Source organism: Setaria italica, chromosome V (genome assembly GCF_000263155.2).
Source record: "Setaria italica strain Yugu1 chromosome V, Setaria_italica_v2.0, whole genome shotgun sequence".
NCBI lineage: Eukaryota > Viridiplantae > Streptophyta > Magnoliopsida > Poales > Poaceae > Setaria > Setaria italica.
In genome coordinates this window covers 36,189,512-36,207,568 of record NC_028454.1, presented here as the reverse complement: position 1 = coordinate 36,207,568, position 18,057 = coordinate 36,189,512, and the positions used below count along the sequence as shown (strand labels likewise).

The 18,057-nt window shown below is 45.2% G+C and overlaps 3 protein-coding genes and 1 non-coding gene across 4 annotated transcripts; 2 read left to right on the top strand and 2 right to left on the bottom strand.

Annotated features, from left to right (window-relative positions):
* Window positions 1-407: 407 nt before the first annotated feature.
* Window positions 408-2,474, bottom strand: LOC101775709 (reticulon-like protein B1). Its single transcript, XM_004969818.2, has 5 exons — window positions 1,996-2,474; window positions 1,387-1,567; window positions 1,111-1,252; window positions 946-1,015; window positions 408-857 (listed from the first exon to the last, which is right to left on the bottom strand). Exons 1-5 carry the CDS (start codon window positions 2,207-2,209, stop codon window positions 691-693), a joined length of 774 nt encoding a protein of 257 aa, XP_004969875.1. The 5' UTR covers window positions 2,210-2,474; the 3' UTR covers window positions 408-690.
* A 3,691-nt stretch (window positions 2,475-6,165) lies between these two features.
* Window positions 6,166-6,237, top strand: TRNAD-GUC. The gene has a single exon. It is a non-coding gene; the product is annotated as a tRNA-Asp (tRNA).
* A 486-nt stretch (window positions 6,238-6,723) lies between these two features.
* On the top strand, window positions 6,724-8,073 carry LOC101775301 (RING-H2 finger protein ATL67). Its single transcript, XM_004969817.3, has one exon. It carries the CDS (start codon window positions 7,146-7,148, stop codon window positions 7,725-7,727), a length of 582 nt encoding a protein of 193 aa, XP_004969874.1. The 5' UTR covers window positions 6,724-7,145; the 3' UTR covers window positions 7,728-8,073.
* Window positions 8,074-15,896: 7,823 nt separating this feature from the next.
* Window positions 15,897-17,182, bottom strand: LOC101774891. The gene has a single exon (XM_004969816.4). The coding sequence runs from the start codon at window positions 16,916-16,918 to the stop codon at window positions 16,166-16,168; it is 753 nt and encodes a 250-aa protein (XP_004969873.1). The 5' UTR covers window positions 16,919-17,182; the 3' UTR covers window positions 15,897-16,165.
* Window positions 17,183-18,057: the final 875 nt, after the last annotated feature.

The following is an 18,057-nucleotide window of genomic DNA, read 5'->3' as shown; positions in this document are numbered from 1 at the left end:
TCTTTCCATAACCGCAAGCATACCCGCTACTTCTATTATTATAAAGATTTATATTGCCCCCATGATTAGAAATACAGAACCTCATGAAATCCACACATTGCACAAATATCATCCAGTCCATCTCTGTAGCCATGGTATGAGATGCTGTGAAATACAAAGCAAAATTCAAGCATCGTACGACATGGCTTAATTTATTTATGAAGGTTACAATGTTAGAGAGCTCTCATATTTTCAGATCAAGCCTCTGCTGGGACCTTCAATCTCAAATGACTTTCCCTGTATGCGATGATGCACTGCCATATTGGATGCATATTCATGACTCATGACAATGGACTACAATGACATACTGGATTAAATACTATCATAGTGTACCCACAGAAATATGCATACCTCACTAGCCTAGCAGAAGCAAAAGGCACTTGTCAATAGAAAAGTTGTACCGCAAGGTTCCCATGACATTAATAGATAGCGTGATATATTTCAAGCTTCCAGATAGCTGAAAGTTGAAACCAAAAACAAGATCAACAATTTTCAGCTTACACGACTTCAAATATCAGCAGATCACAACAGTAAGTCATGCTAGAGTTGCCCATACAGATATATACTATCAACTAGTGACCTGAACCAGCAACCATCCTTCCAAAACCAAAGGTGATTTATCATATTCATAGCGAGAACCTTAGTACCAATCTAGTGCTTCTTATCTTTCAAAGGGCCCTTTGGAATCTTCGATAGGCACTTCTCATCGAAGATGGCATAGTACTTCTTCAGTTCAATCATAGCCTTCTCACCAAAAGCATCAACCTTGTCCTCATACTTCTCATACAGTACTGGCACAGTGTACAGCACCACAAAGACTGCAATGGGAACAGAACAATTTTCATTCATAATTTGCATCAAAGCTATTAAGAAATATTTGAGGAGCATAGGGCACACAGTCATTACCAATGTAAAACAATGTCAGGAAATTGCAGCAGCTACCAAGGACTGAAAGAAGCCAGAAACCTGCAATAACCTGCAATAAACAGAAGAACAAGCACTGTGTATCAGCACAATACCAAGAATTTCATGACACTGGGCACATAAATTCCAAAGAAACAACAAACATACGATTAGGAACTTCTTTAGATCACGGCCATGTCCAATTTCCCTCAAGGTAGCGAAGCCCCTGTTGATCTCATATCTCAGTGAGAGTGCAACGTTAACGGCCACATCCTCTGAGATTTTCACCTCAGGAATGTTTGGTGGAGACCTGACAATCAGCAACACCACAAATTAAAATCGCATGAAAATTAGCTCCTGGCATGACAATCAGCAGCTCCAGGTCCAGAATGAATTCGATGTGTTTCAGCTTTCATTTGAACATTAAGAATCACAGAAGCTCACTTGTTGATGAAAGTGGAGGCATTGGACCACAGGAAGAGGATGGCCAGTGAGAGGATGAGGCAGTGGCACACCAAAGTGAGGAGATGGTACTCCATGACCTCGAACAGGAGCCAGATGGCTGTCGCACTGGCAAGGACACCGCCGGATATCTTCTTGTTCCTCCATAGGACAAGATCAGCAGCTGCAATCGCATTTTTATACAAATAATCGCATCAGTCCAAGCACCCACAGCAAAGAAGTGGAGGGTTAAACATTCCAGATCCATTTCTAAATCCAGATCGAGCAGAGCATCTAAGGGGTTTAAGGGTAAGGACAAGCTGCGCCGCCGCTTAACCGCTATAACTAATCAAATCAATTAGTGAAATCTTAACGCTACAGCCCAGGAGCGAACACTAAACCCTCGGACGCTTAACAAATACGCTAACAGATCCCAAAACCAGAAACCCAAACTCCTTTCAGTTAATCATAAACCAGCTTATAATGAAGTGACGAACTACGCAGCAACAAAAGTAACAGTCCGGGAAGCACAAGCGAGCGCGAATATAACCAGATCGGATTGGATCTAAGCCACAAAACTAGCGAATCGGGACAACAAATCGCGGGACTTACTCTTTCCGCCGCCGAGGACGGAGTGGACGTCTCTCTCGCGTCCGAAGAGGCGGTAGATCTTGGCCTTCATGGCCTCCGCCGCCGACGCGGACGAGGACCCCTTCTTCTTCTCGTCGTCCGAGTCAGACGACGACGACGAGTCCCCGCCGTGGAACTTCTCAGAGATCTTGTCCATCACCGACTCCAGCACCGGCTCCTCCTTGTGCTCAGCCATGCCGCCCTCCTCTCCCCTACTCCGCTGCCGCCGCTGCTCGGATGAAGAACCGCAAAAGCTGTAGCTTGTTGGCTGGTTCTTCTTCCCCTTTTCTTCTGCTGCGAGGTGCGCTCACCCAAAGACGCCGTGTGTGTACGTAGCGAGCCCAGGTCTCCCTTATATCCGGCACGTGATGCGATCCTCGCCGTCCGTTTGAATTCGCAGCGGCCGTGGATACGAGCCGATGCCGTTTGAATACTGGCTCGTTTTGTCCGCGGCAGCAGGTGTCCCCACAGAAAAGATTTCCACCCACCCCCCCTTCTCTTAACGGCGAATCAAGGATCCGAGTAGAGATCCGGGCCCAGCGGCAGTGGACAACCGCATGAGGGTATGGAAATGGGTCGCCGCGGCATTGGTGCTTAAGGGTTAAGTTTAAGGTCGTGGACAGGGGGGCGCCGTCTTCAGCGCGGCCACGTCGCCGGGCCGCCGAGCAAGTCTGAGGACGGTGGAGATCGCGAGGAAAGCTTCGGGACGTGTGACACGTAGCAAGATGGACCCCTTGGCCGGCATCCGTCGGCGCGGAACGGCTGGTAGGCTGTTGGTGGGACCTGGGAAAAGAAATGGTAGGCAAGAAGTTTCTAGAAGGCGGTCACGCGGTTTGAATTCGACAAGACCAAAGGGACTTGGTGGCCAAGGGTCCTTTTGCTTCACGCATTCTTAATTAATACGCGTAGAAAATATGTATGATTCTCAAAACAAAAAGGTAAAAATATTACAAAAGTGTGATATTCCCTCAAGTTTCATTTGATGAAAACTAACCCCTAACTAACTAAAGCGGTGTACTTACATCCCCAGCTTATTTAATGATGATTTAGTGTCATCTAAAATCAATTTATTTAGGCCATGTACTCATCTTAATAATCATTGCTTACTTGCTTAGCCACATTAATGTTGATATAATAGTTTGGTGTGAATTGGTTCTGTTAATTTTTCGAATAAAATTTTTATGGATAGCCAATTTATAGAATTTACTGATTTTTGGCTTTATGCTTTATATAGAGCATATTACATCGCTAAGGAGTGATTAATTGGATGATTACGTGGCATAAACTATCATTAGATGGCACTCAACAATTGTTAATATGAGGTGGGGATGATAAATGCACCAGTTTAGTTAGTTAAGAGGTTCATTTACACCACACGAAATATGAGGGATGAAAAATACACTTTTTTCCAAAGGTGAATGCATCACAAGTATATCCCAGTCTAGCTCTAGACGATCTTTTCTACCCGTTCTAGAATGTAAGAGGTTTAGTTGTGTCATTAAATCAAACTTACATAATTTCATCAAATTTATTGAAAAAATACACCAAAATCTATAAAAAGTAATAACAATTTGATCTAGGCCAAAATTAAAGCCTGTTGTAATTTGCAATCGAGAATTGGCAACGAATTTAAATTTTAAATATAAATATACCTCTACGGGGAAAAATTATTTGGCGCCGTTAAGATACAATTTTCATTACTGATTTTCTTCCTAATGTTTATGAAACACAACGATATCACTATAGAACTATTTTCGGATTTAGAAAGTCTAGACTACTCTCTTTCGAATCCTCCATTACTCGCTTCTGCTTCTTGCAAACGAAAGATGACAAAAAAAAATTGAATAGGATGTGGAGCATGGTCAAAACTATCCAGATCAAAAGGCAAGTGTCCAATCATGTTCACCATAAAATTAAAAAATATTAACTATAGGTGGGTATTTAGATTGATTCGATGCACAAAAAGTTACGCTAGTAATTCAATGCATGTCATCTCTTGATCTCTACGGGGTCAAGCTCGGCCAAGCTTGCAAAACTAAATTTTGTATTTTTCTCATTCATCGAGCAAAACTAATTAAGTTTATGATAGAGATGTGAGCATGGGATAAACTATACCGAGTAGGGTGTGTGGATTGTAGAGATAGTTGGCTAATCTCCTAAAGAAAAAATTTCAAATTACTCCCTTCAAATATAAATTACTCCCTTCAAATATAAACTATGTTTTGGTTCAATTTACCTCCTAAACTATACTATTTGGTCGTTTAACTTACCCCGTAATGCAATTTATTGTTCTTGTTTCTCCATACTCAAGTTGAATTTTAATTTGAGACTTTGCAGGGTGCAGTGGACATCATAATCTACATTAAAAAATATTTTAAGAATTTATCATTATTATTTTTTATAAATTTTGTATCTCAAGGATAAATTTTATTATTAAACATCCTACCCTATCAGAATAGTGATAAAAAATTTATGATATATTTTTTTCAATGTATGCTATCATCTTGCAAAATTTGAACTTAGAACTTCACTTGTGCATGGAGAAACAAAAATACAAATTGTGTTAAGAGGTAAATCGAACCAAATAGTATAGTTTAGAGGGTAAATTCAAGAAATACTTTAGAGGTTATCCAGACTTTGGTTATATTTGAGAGGAGTCATTTGGATTTTCCTCTCTAAACCCATGTGTCAGACTAAAATCCATGCTCGTACGTTTGACAACATTCCAGATTATGTTAATCAAAACCATGTACCTGACACTAGAATGGGCAAATATATTTGGAATCCATACTCATATCGTGCCTTCATTTCGACCTCACATCCAAACGCAACATCTTGTCAAGATTAAAAAGGTTATACCCTTTTTCTGGCCAGAATTATTGGAACTATATTTTCTTATGAAATAGTTCACCTTTTTAGCAAATTTAGTACTATAATCCGTGGCACAAAAAGCTGGTTGAGGAGCTGTTGGAATCTTGAATCAGGAAAAATCTATATGAACTATGTAAATTATGCTTTTTACAATTAAGTTATATATGTAGTTTAGAGTTCCTAATAAAGTTATTGTGGACCTTGTTTTCTCTAAAATTCAGAACCCGATATGGACAGTTTGAAGTTGGAAAAATTACAATGCCACCTTTTCCAGTTTTGTTTTTAAAAAAATCAATACTACTAAAATTTATTTGTCCTTCTAAAGGACTAGAAAATTGTTTGTAGAAAAATGTGGATTTAGGCCCAAACTACCTCGTGGTGTCCTTGAGGCCCAACTTTTCAAGCGGGCCGAAGCCCAGAAGGGACAAAATACTCGGCTAAGATAAAAAGCTTCAACAGCCTCTCGAAAAAGAAAAAGAAAAAAAAGATAGATAGTTCCGACAGGAGTTCCGGCCTGAAATGTTCAGGTTTCAATCTGCCAAGCACATCCCGATGCTAGACCAGGTCAAATTAACTTGCCATGATTTTCGTTCATAGAGCACAATTGAAACTGTATGATTTAGGCTGTCAACTATCAGTACACCATTGCTTCACCTTCACTACAAGTATGATGAAGGCAATCTAAGGTTTGTTGATATGAACGGGTCTAGTGCTCGAACTCTGAAACCATGATTGTAGCTTTGCTAGGATCAGTAAATAAATTACCTCAGCAAAATGAGCATATCTAACTAAAGTACTATACTAAATCCAGTGAAACAAATAGTGCCATAAACAAGTAAAACTCAAGAACGGAACAACTTGGCCAAAGTGAGAACTGAGAGCAACAATACACTACTCACAGAGAGTCAGAAGTCACAGCCTCGCAAGCAGCAGTGAAGATTTGCCCCCTTGAGCTTCATCCTTGAGACCGTGATGAGTCCACAGTGGCGGAAACTCCAGTCGGGCATGCGGGATGCGGCAGATGCAACCATGCAGCTGGAGGCCTGGATCCTGGGAGATAAGCTGATGTGGTCGATAAAAGCGAGAGCAAAAGAGGCAATGAGGGCGGAGCAGGATGACGATCCAGTAGTAAAAGCCATGAGCGGAAGCTGCGAATATGCCACTGGGATGTGCGGATGCTCAACGAGGGAACCGTGTGAGCGATGCGGATATCCGCTGATCAGCATTCAGTAATCATGAAAGATTGTAGATTAACGTGTCATGATACGAGTTTGCGTCGAAGTCGTTGTAGTATAGTGGTGAGTATTCCCGCCTGTCACGCGGGCGACCCGGGTTCGATCCCCGGCAACGGCGTTTTTTTTCATTTGTTTTATTTTACTATTTACACAAAGAGTCCGTTCTCTCTCATTTTTTTGAAGCGTTTTTTCCCCTTTTAGCGAAGCCTGACGTCTTCAACATCCAAGCATGACATGGGGTGAACGTTTGCGCTGTACTGACGCGACAGCAACTCGCACGGGAGAAAACTTTTGCCGTGACTTTCAAACCTTCGTTTTTTTTCAAGGTTCAAGCCAATAGCAATGATGCCGTCCTGTGCCGCGACGGGAGTACTCTTGGTTCTTCGAGCTTGAAACGAAATTTTCCCGCGTTTGGCATAGTCATGACAACCTGAGACAACAAAGGTCATGCAGCACCGTCAGTCGATCGGACGACACCGCGACAGGATATCCTCCCGAAACTGGCACTGTCGCCGTTCGCCGCTCGCCTCAGCAGCAGTGCGCCCCAAAAAGGTCAAACGGATGGCCCCCAACGGAAGTTTCCCTTGCACACCACGCGTAGCGCACCCGGCCACTGACGCCACAAGCGCCCAGTCCTTCTCCTTCCCCATCGCCCAGCGCAGCCGAGCCAAGCCAAGCTGCGGAGCACGAGCAGCGGAGCAGAGCATCCCATCCCCGCCATTTCGCCAAGGCGCCATTACTCCCCGCCGTCCCTCGTCCCCGGCAATAAATGCGGCCGCTCGAGCCGCGCACCCACCCCCGACAGATCTGAGCCCCGCGATAAGGCGAGAGGAAGCGAAAAATATCACCACTTCACCACGCCACCTTCCCCACATTTACTCCACTGCGCCCCCACCCCACGCGGCCTCGATTCCACCCTAGTGATCCGGGCGTCCACCATCACCGAGCGCACGCTCCGCCAATGCCATTCCGCCGCTCCCTCGCCACCAGGGACTCGCCGCCTCCGTCACCGCCGGCACGACCGCGATGCCGTCCCTCCTCTCCTCACTCTCCAACCTCGGCCTCGGCTACTCCATCGCCATCGCGCTCGGCTTCCTCGTCCTGCTCGCCTCGCTCCTGCTCGCCTCCTACCTCTGCTTCCGCCGCGGCGGCGGGGACTACTGGGCCGGGGAGGCCTTCACCACGGCCTCAAGCTCCGGCCACCTCTCCATCACCGTCCCGCGCGTGCTCTTCGTCGCGGAGGGGTCCGAGTCCCCGGACGACGCGGCTTACTCCTCCGCAGCCGCCGCGTCCTGCTGCCCCGTCGGGCTCGACCCGGCCGCCATCGCGTCCTACCCCAAGGTGCCGTTCTCCAGCAGGGCCGCCGAGGCCGACGCCATGTGCTCCATCTGCCTCAGCGAGTACAGGGACGGCGAGATGCTGCGCCTGATGCCCGAGTGCAGGCACCGGTTCCACGTCGCGTGCCTCGACGCCTGGCTGCGGCGGAGCGGCTCGTGCCCCGTCTGCAGGTCCTCGCCCATACCGACGCCCACCGCCACGCCGCTCGCGACGCCGCTCTCGGAGCTCGTCCCGCTCTCGCACTACGCCGCCGACCGGAGGCGCAGGTGATGGACGTTGCCACATTGGTGCAACACTGTGCTCGTCACTACATTACTCCTTTCTTCTTTTTTATCCTTTTATTACTTTCGAGGATGTGAAGCCCTGGGATTGTTTTTAGGATATCTAGAAAATTGTTTGGAAATCACAATTACCTTGATTAGATTTTGTAATGTAGAAGTAGATGATGGAGCAGGGGATAGTGTAAATACAGATCGCTGGTTTCTCTGAGTACCTGCTGGTGATTTATACTTTGTGTTACTACTGAAACTATATGGCCAGATGAAATGTAGAAAGTTGGTGTATGATGACTACTTGTGTCGAGGAATGGAACGCATAGCTCTAGTATTTTCGTCCATCCCTTTTTTATCGAGGACTTGGAAGAACCTTTGCATTTACCTGATGCCCTGATCCCATAATACTTTCCATTTCGTTTTTTTTAAAACATTTCGCATTGAGGACATTGTCAAGTACCCAAGCTAAGCGAAAGGATTCTTCTTTGAATCTTTATCAGTATAGGAATTTTCTGGGTCCAGGAGACTTTTAGCTCCGGGTGGTTGGTGAGCTGGAGCATCAATGCCCATGAGCTAAACGAATGTTGATTTGTCTGCTACCTTCGTTGGCATGCCAACATGGGGGGAGTATTTGTTCTAGGTAGATTGATTTACATGAGCATAAGTTAATTTTACAGTAAAAAAATTACCACAAATGTACTCTTTGAGCCTCTGAATAAGCAATCACAATTAGAGATCGGTCTCTATACATGTTGCTAAACATCTGTGGTACCGGAGGGGCAAATTCAAGGTTTATATAGTGATGAAGAAATTTGGATCCAACCAACTATTTTGCTCCTAATTGAGAATTTCACTCATTTGTTCACACAACGACATATACAGTGATGCTTCTTCAAGCGCATTAAGCATATGGAAACCAAACCTATCTTTTTGTAGATATTACCTACTGGAGTACTAGAATTGTGCTTGATTTTTTTTGTTCCCGTGCGATAATGACAGACAATAATATTTTTGGGTACACATTCAATTTCTGTCCTCAATTTCGCTGTCGCATATTGTACGTCTGTTGGCAAGTCAGTGTATCGTGGTACAACTTGAAGTTGCTTGTGGGCTCCGGGGCTTACTCCAACTGGGTCCACATAGCACGTAGGCCTTACTCAGGAATTTGAAAAGGTTGATGTGTTAATGTAAGGGCCTAGAAACTAGAACAGCAAGGGCAAGCAAAGGTTCATGACTTGCACTTTCAGTAATTTTAATACATTTCCCTAGTCTACCCACTTGCAAAAGGTTTTAACGGGGAGCCCTTTTGCTCCCTTCTTCTTTAGGGCCTGTTTGGCTCCCTGGTGTTAAAGTTTAACACCCGTCACATCGAATGTTTGGATGCTAATTAGGAGTATTAAACATAGACTAATTACAAAACTAATTGCACAGATGGAGTGTAATTCGTGAGACGAATCTATTAAGCCTAATTAGTCCATGATTTGACAACGTGGTGCTACAGTAACCATTTGTTAATGATGGATTAATTAGGCTTAATAGATTCGTCACGTGAATTAGCACAGGATTATGCAATTAGTTTTATAATTAGCTCATGTTTAGTTCTCCTAATTAGCATCCGAACATCCGATGTGACACTGTTAAAGTTTAGCACCTCGTATCCAAACACCCCCTTAATGTCCTGATAATGAATTCGTCTTTACTCGTTTTCCAGAATTGTTCTTTTTTTAACTATTCTTCCAGCTTGTAAGGCATTAGAAGTTTGACAGTTGGAAATTGAAATTCTATTCTAGATGGTACCTCTTGATAACTGAAGCTCGTGAAGTTCTGAATTCAACTTATCTGGTCATTTGGAAATGATTTCTCTGATGCACTTACCTTACCTTCTGATTCTTGTGGGTGCATGGTTAATGCAGTTGTTGATTGATTGTCTGCTTTTTGGTTTACTTTTACATCAAGATAGCTGCTTCGATTGCATATCTGTTCTGACTGGAGAGTCTTGAATTGTTCATCCAAGTATTCCCTGTTGCATTAATCTACATGCTTCGACTTGCACTCATCGGTTAACTTGAGCAGTGTGATTGTTTACCTTCATCTGTGTCTTACTACATCCTTAACTATATATATATATATATATATATATATATATATATATATATATATATATATATATATATATTCAAACGACATCCTTAACTATATGTTTAGTATGAGCGCAAAAAGTAATGGTAAGTTAAGTCCAGCCTCAAGCTGGCTCCTGTTTGCTACTCCTTAGGCGTTTGTTACTGACCTTCTGAATGAACAGCTGCTTAATTAGCCGGCTTATCAGCCACCAAAATAATATTTTCCTCTTACAACAAATCAGCCGTTTCAACTTTTCAACCGGCTTATAAGCTGAAGCGGTCCTAGTGTTGAGATATATCGCCGTGGCTGGCACGGCTTGGCAGAAATGGCTGAAGATCCCGCAGTCATTGGAGCGAAGAGCAAAGTGGTGGATGGAGAGCAGAAGGCTGACATTATCAGGCTGGAGAAACGGCGAGCAGTATGAGGATGTAGGCGACTGAGCGTACAGGCGTACGGTGTACGACATGCATGACTAATTGGCTACCTCCGGAATACGCGTCTTCATCCATCATGTACAATGAAAGCAGGTCAGCAGGGGAGGACGGTGCTGGATGGCATGCACGGGCACGCGCACATGGATACTGGATCGCAGCATGGCACGGCACAGGGCTGTTTTCTAGTGTGGGTGTACACTGTAATGCCTGTATGATACTTGTACTCTTGCAGCATATGGAACAGATCTCCAGCTCCACGATCTGGACGGATTGAGAGAGGACGAACTAATGGTGGGGAGACAACGGATGCGTGATGATTCCTTTTGCGAAGAGGAGATTGTTTTACTCGCTACAGGCGATACCTTTCTTTTTCTTTGCTAGGACTACTAGACGACTCTGGCGGTGGTCCGCTTTAACAAGTGTGGCTCGCAACAATAATTCTCAGCCGGATTTATGTCATTTCTAGGACCCCCTTCGTTTGTCTTCTTGTATATGTCTTTGCGTTATTTGCTGCAAACAATTTGTTTAGAAAAACCTTACTAGTGACACATAGGAGTATGTGGCTCGCGCGTGAGGCCATTAGAACATTTCAACTGTGGCCCATATTCCAAAAAACAAATGTGGGCCGTATGAGGGCCCATGTGCATTATTTCTTGACTTGATGTTTGTGGCCTGTTTGGCTCACTAGTGTTAAAGTTTAACACCCGTCACATCGGATGTTTAAATGCTAATTAGGAGTATTAAACATAGGCTAATTATAAAACTAATTGCACAGATGGAGTGTAATTCGCGAGACGAATCTATTAAGCCTAATTAGTACATGATTTGATAATGTGGTGCTACAGTAACCATTTGCTAATGATGGATTAATTAGGCTTAATAGATTCGTCTCGCGAATTAGCATAGGGTTCTGCAATTAGTTTTATAATTAGCTCATATTTAGTTCTCCTAATTAGCATCCGAACATTCGATGTGACACTGTTAAAGTTTAACACCTCGTATCCAAACACCCCCTAAAACACCGGTTACCCTCAAGATTGCCGAGCGCTGACAGATGCACGTGGTGGACAGCAACGATTCCCTTTGGCTCTTCACCGCATTTTCCCGAACTACTGATCCCATTAGCGGGTGCGAGAGAGAGAGCCAAGAGCGGTGCATGAATAATGAATAATTGAATGAAGAAGGCAACTATAAAGTTTTTTTGTAATTATTTTTTAGAAATCGTTCTGTGTGAAATTGCTTTCCTTCCTGAATGATAGACATGAGGCCCCTTTTAAGTGTCTTTCTAAAAACAAATTGGACATGTCCTTCTTGTATAATCTGACACCCCTAGTTATACGCAGCATCACCCGGATCTAGAAAGTATATTGCGTATACGACACGAGCTTGCACCGTATCAAGAATAATGTAGATGAATCTCGTAGAAAACCCTAGATGACGGCGTTGAGGCAACAACAACAAGGGAATAGGATTTTGTCGAAACTGACCACAAATTCTTCAAGTACAACTCCAAAATATATAAGTGATTGTCGCTCCCTCACAACCCTACTCGACCCTCTAGGATCCTTTGATTCTTGCCTATACAAGAATCTAGTGCTATAGAACTGTCTAGCCTATCCCTCTTGAGCGCTCCTAATTGCCTCTCACAAGCCTTGAATAAGACCTTGGTGTTTACCTTTGACTCGATTGATTCCTAGAGGCTCCACCCCCTTATTTATATAGTCCCCTCCAAGACCCTCATACATGCAAGTAGGAGTCCTACACCTAGTAGGATTCAACACTCAAATCCTAGTAGAACTACAGGTCCTAATAGCACACCCCTATTGAGTCCTAATCCGAGTAGTATTTGAGTCACCATACAACACTTCCGTCCTTAGAAGAGTCGAGATTGAGAGTCATTGTCTATGGAGGCGGTGAAGGGTGTGCAACGAGATTGGTGTTGGCGCTACTGCAAGCGGTGTCGGCACTCGGCAAGCAATGCAGGGTGTCGGTGTTTTATACCTGGCAACCTACCGAGGAGTATCCCAAGGTAATAGATTGGTTGGTGTGGGATCATCGGATCTGAAACTTGATGGTAAAAGTGAGGATACAAGACATATATCTATACAGGTTTGGGCCGCCAAAGTAGCCTAATACCCCACGTCCTGTTTGGGGTGTTGTATATTGTGCCCCGCGCTTGAGTGTTGTTTGGTATTGAGGATTTGATCCTCTATTGTGGTTCTATGAAGTCTTCGCCTACCGATCTAGGGACCCCTGCCCTCTTTTATATACTCCAGGGGGCGGGATTACTAGTTGGTTACAGGGTATGAGTCCTAGTGGGATTACAGGGTATGAGTCATAGTATGATTACAAAGGAATCATAGTAGGAGTCTGTCTTCTTCCTTCCTTGCGGTACTGAGGATCTATCTCGACAAGCCCCCGAGCGTTTCATAGTTGAATGTAGCAGTCTTTTAGTACTTTTCGGATCCCCGTCGAGTAGTTTTGGTGCTCTTGAGTATTTTATCTAGCTGAATCTTCAAAGCTACCATGAGGCTATGGTGTGCTCAAACCCTTGATCTTGATTTTATAATCTTCATCTTTGGATTGTGATATGGAGGATGACGGAAGTCGCACTCCATATGGAGTAGGCCCCAAGCCTTAGGTTAAATCGAAAAATCAAGCTGAGGGTCATTGAAATCTTGAATCTTCTTTCTTCATCTTGAAAAAAATCAACTATTGGGTGTAGCTGATCAGCCCTCGAGCCTTGGAATGATTAAATAATCAATTCAAGGGTCTAGCGAGCTTTAATCTTCACGCCAGTCGTTATTTGAGTAGTTTTGCGACGTCCAACCTCCGAGCTTATGCGCCATGTGAGCCATTTGGCCCTTAGCCCCTAAGCTTGGAAGCTAGCTGAGCCACTGGAGATATTCCGAGTAGTAATTGGTGCATAGCCCCTGAGCCTAGGAGCTAGCGAAGCCATTGGAGATACGCTGAGCATCCTGGTGAGTCGTCGCCGAAGTTTAACCTGCAAAAAAATATGCATACATTATGTAGCATATTTGTAGAATTTGAAATTAATAAAATTTATTCAGTGATGAATATAATGTAAATGTTATGTGTCATGCTCTTATTTCGACCATAGTTTTTTTGAGTAGTTAGCCTGTTACGTTTAGGTTCTCAGTCCCTATTTAGCTATTTCCACTACGTGTGAGATGTTTGTCTCGTGTACGCGTACTGGCACTGCTGCTACGGAGATCTTTGTCTCGTGTCCTAGTGTTTAGGCATGACAGAAGATCTAAGGCTTTCACGAATTAAGACATGTTTTACTTGAGTAGATTAGCAACCACTAAGAGAAGACAGTGAAAATAAATAGTCGACATTGCGACAAAAACCTGCGCAATTGCGCGTAAAGTAAACTTTGAGACTTTCTTACCTTTTGGCGAGGAGAGTGCGTATTTGCCGCGCATAAGATTTGTGACTCACTAGGGTGTAGCCGTTGTGAGCCTCCAGCACTTAGTGCACCAAACTTCATGGCAGAGCTTCCTAATTTGGTGTACCAAGCCTATGGCAGAGCTTCCGGAACTCAATGCACCAAACACGTGCGCGATAGCTTCCGTAATTCGGTGTACCAAGCTCATGGCTGTCAGTTAACATGTTCGAAGAGTAGTCGGCGAAGTGTAGTTCTAAAGGGTAATTCCCATCGAGAGACGTACACAAATAAATAGCCAGCGCATTCACCAACTATGTTGAAAATAAGCTAGAGAAAAATAATTATTAAAAAAATGACTTAGCTTGATTCATGAAGGATTGTCGATGAAGCCGCGATGATTGTTGATGAAGGCGATTAGTTGTAGTTGATTCCGACTAGTTGCCGACGATATGAGACCCGCCCACGACTAGTTTTGTAGTCGAGATGAGTAGTCGTTAGTGAGTCGTCATAGACGTCTTGCTCTAGCAGAAGTAGTCGATCGCATCGTCGGAGATTTGTTGTTATTGCCATGCAAGCTGAAGTCCTTATGGTAGCTTTTTTTGGTGTGCGCATAGCTGAATACACCATTGATTTCCAGCATCACAGGAAACACTGTTTCTTTATTTTGATGCTTGGCGTGCTTTTCCGTCTCTGATCAACAAAGCTAGTCTCCGCTTCGGGCTCGACTAAGGAAATCGATCTGACACTGTCCAATTCTATTCCATCTCGATCTTGATACTTGGAGATGATCAACAGTAGGTGAATTGCTCCTCTCCGCACTCCGTTTCAAATTCAATTCGGCGAGAACATATGCTAGCTCGGAATTAGCCTGTCCGGCAACTTCGCCTCGGACTCCGACGCAGTTGCACACCGAGTCATCTATTGGATGGGAGAACATCGGTCTTATCTTGTAGAGTAGATTGATCTTGATGAGGTCCTTCAAGCTCGTCCGATGATTTTGACGATCACCTCTACTTGGCGTGCCATGTTAGTTTTTTATACCCAGCAACGTACCGAGGGGTATCTCGAGGTAGTAGATTGGTTGGTAGAGGATTGTTGGACTTGGAACTAGATGGTAAAAGCGATGATAGACGACATATATTTATGCAGGTTCGGACCGACAGAGTAGCGTAATACCCTACATCCTGTTTTGGGGTGTTGTATATTGCGCCCTGCGCTTGGGTGTTATTTGGTATTGAGGATTTGATCCTCTATTGTGGTTCTATAAGGTCTTCGCCTACCGATCTAGGGACTCCTGCCCTCCTTCGTATACTCCGGGAGGGATTACTAGTTGGTTACAAGGTAGGAGTCATAGTAGGATTACATGGTATGAGTCCTGGTAGGATTACAGAGAAATCATAGTAGGAGTTCGTCTTTTTCCTTCCTTGCGGGTACTGAGGATCTATCCCAGAGGGACTACACTGGTCGCCTACTTTTTTAGATAATGAAAAAAATCCAGTTCTTCTCAAGGAGAGTCATCAGTTCACACTTATTATAAGCACAGTCAAAATTTAAAGTTGTTTAATATCTATTATTAACTAATGCGCAAAGGAAAGGCCATATGTGCTATACGAAGAACTGTGAGCCTTGCCAAAACTTGGGCATGCAAAAATTTTGGCAAGCCAAAACTTGGGCAAAAACTTAACAATGTTTTGGTAAGATAATTTGGAGAAGCTGTCAAATTTTGATAACAAATCAAACGGTGGTCAAAAAAATTAGCTTGACAAAACTCTGGCATACCAAAATTTAAGCAACAAATCAATCAAACTTGTATAACTCTAGACTTCTGACATGTCTCGACTAGCCGAGCCCCGCGTTCAGAGTTGGTCGATCGACAGATAATACCCCATTGCTCCCAGGACTCGGCAGTACACTATTGTTTTTTACATTTGTCCTTTCCGAGTGTAAATGATCAACATTATCTTTGATAGAGATCAATAAAACCATAAAAAAAACATGCGACATCTGAAAAGGCACCGAGAAAACACGGTGGTTAGCCTACCAAGTACCACAGACGATATCAAAGAGATGGATTAGTTGGTTTGCTCTCGTCCTGCCACTGTGTCAGTGCCACAAGACCTGCAGCAGACAGAAACTACTCTCTTGGTGTATTTCTAGGTGCATAATAATATCTATAAATTAAAAAAATTAAAACGACTTATAATTTTGAAACGAACGGTGAAAGCTGATTAATTATGGCCTGCTCTTACAGGTATCCCCTCATCAGAATTCAGAAAAGCACATAAAAACACAAGCCGTTGAGCGTCAAGACAGACGTTTATGACAGTCAATCGCCTCTAACAAAAATGTAATTACACAACAGTCTATAATTTATACAGAACCGGAGAGGAGAAAGGCAAAAGCACAGAACTAATAGCGACACGATTTACATGCGTATCTCCATAGAGGTGGCTAACGACCTGCTAACCGAAATCAGCTGACATTTGCGACGCAGTTAGTGGATTTGCTCTGCACGGTGGTGAAGGCCCCCACCTCCAGCGTGATGGAGCAGTTCATCTTGATGTCGAGGTCCCTCTTATAGATGCCGAGCACGTTCACCCTCCCGGTGATCTCCGTGTAGCTCGTGAGGTTGTAGTCCTGGCCGAAGATGAGGTCCGTGGCGTTGACGTTGGGCGAGATGCGGTCGGCGAGCACGTCGAGCGTGACGTTCATGCGCACGGTGCGGTCGGCGCCGACCTCGCCGTCCGGCGCGTACGCCACGCCGACCGTCTCCCCGGCGTAGTAGAAGTCCGTCTCGCTGCGGGCGAACCGGAAGGAGGCCACGTTGGGGTTCTTGATGGAGATGTCGGCGCTGAGCGTGGCGTTCACGGACACCGGGTGCCGCTCCGTGCCGAGGTCGCCGTCCACGCCCTCCAGCGTGACGCGGTTCATGGTGAGGACGGGGTCCTTGACCTTGAACACGGTGAGCGCGAGCACGAGGGCGGCGATGCCCAGGAGGACCACGGTGGTGGCGCAGCAGCCGCAGCACCAGATCGCGCACCGGCGCTTCCGGAGGTACTGCATCGAGCGCCAGCGCCTGGTGGTCGCGACCTCCTCGTCCCCGGCGCCGTCGGTCACCTCCGGGTGGACGGTCGGGGACGCGACGGCGAGGGGCCTCGTCGGATCCTCCTTCCCGGCCGCCGCCGCGGCGTTGTACGGCCCTACGGTCGCTGTCTCTGTCGCCATGGGGTGGAGAGACTAGTGTCTGGTGGAACGGAAGAGCAGAGGAGGCTCTGGAAATCAACTAATCAAGTGTGTGGGAGTTTGATGTGAGGAATGGATTCTGGGTCGCGCGCGGTCTTATACGGTGGATTTTCGCACGAAGACACAAAAGTTCTCGTTGTGGCGGGCCGCCGCGCATCGCGTACGTGTTCTTCGCGACGGAGCGGGACAAAACACGCCAGCTTGACTTCCGCCAGTTTTGCCGTCGCTTGAACTTTGGACTGCGCCACCAATAAATGGGCCGTGCAGGTTTCCGCTGACACAAATTGACTCCCAGGCTTCCATCATGGTCACATGATGAAAGTATGAAGCACGAGTGAACCTCGCTCGCTGCTTGTTTTTTTTTTGTTGTTGTTGTTTCTAGATCGTCCGGTACTCCGGTGGTTCGGCTCGCGCTCAGCTCCAGGTAGGTCTCCTGGAGGTTGGATCGCCGTTCAATTCAATTAGGTAGACCGAGACGACTTGGTCGCGGAAGGCATGAGCTTTTTCGTTCGTGAACAGAACTGCAGTCGCGAGGCGCGACCTGTGAGAAGTTTAATCAGTTAAGTGAGCGATCAAATTTGACCTTGCGCGCTTGACTTGGTATATCGTGATCACTGATCACCTAGTATCTTTTTTTTTCGCGAACCATAGGCATGTCTCCTGTCCGCAAAATAATCTCCACATGCAGCACAAATTCACGGGCGACAGTGCGTTTTCGGGGGTTTTTTTTGTTTATCATGTGCCATTTTTCAGCAGATCTGCCATCCTCTCTTCTAAAAGTGGAGGCCCCGACCAGCATGAGAAAGGTTCAGACGCAAAAATGCATCATCCAAAGTTGACGCATCTGATCTGGGCCATCCATCGTGCGCCCAGGTGCACGGGAGCACCTTGAAGGCTGGTGCGCCCGAACCTTTCTTTCTCGTGCCAGCATCTCTACATCCATCGGCTTTGCTCGTTGGGCCTACAGTCCCCAGTTGAAGGGGACTACATGGCACGGCGCCGCCGAAGGGGCTGGAAGGCTGGAATCATGGGCGTAGAGAGATCTATTGGGCCAACTGGGCTTCTGGTGTGACTTCGCTTAACGAGTTGGCGTCTTTCCATCCGTATTGTCACTATGGCGG

Coding starts and splice junctions, on each gene's coding strand:
- LOC101775709 (XM_004969818.2), bottom strand. CDS start 2,209: ATGGCTGAGCACAAGGAGGAGCCGGTGCTGGAGTCGGTGATGGACAAG. Junction 1,568..1,995: donor CGTCCTCGGCGGCGGAAAGA/GTAAGTCCCGCG, acceptor ATGCGATTGCAG/CTGCTGATCTTGTCCTATGG. Junction 1,253..1,386: donor GCCTCCACTTTCATCAACAA/GTGAGCTTCTGT, acceptor GCTGATTGTCAG/GTCTCCACCAAACATTCCTG.
- LOC101775301 (XM_004969817.3), top strand. CDS start 7,146: ATGCCGTCCCTCCTCTCCTCACTCTCCAACCTCGGCCTCGGCTACTCC.
- LOC101774891 (XM_004969816.4), bottom strand. CDS start 16,918: ATGGCGACAGAGACAGCGACCGTAGGGCCGTACAACGCCGCGGCGGCG.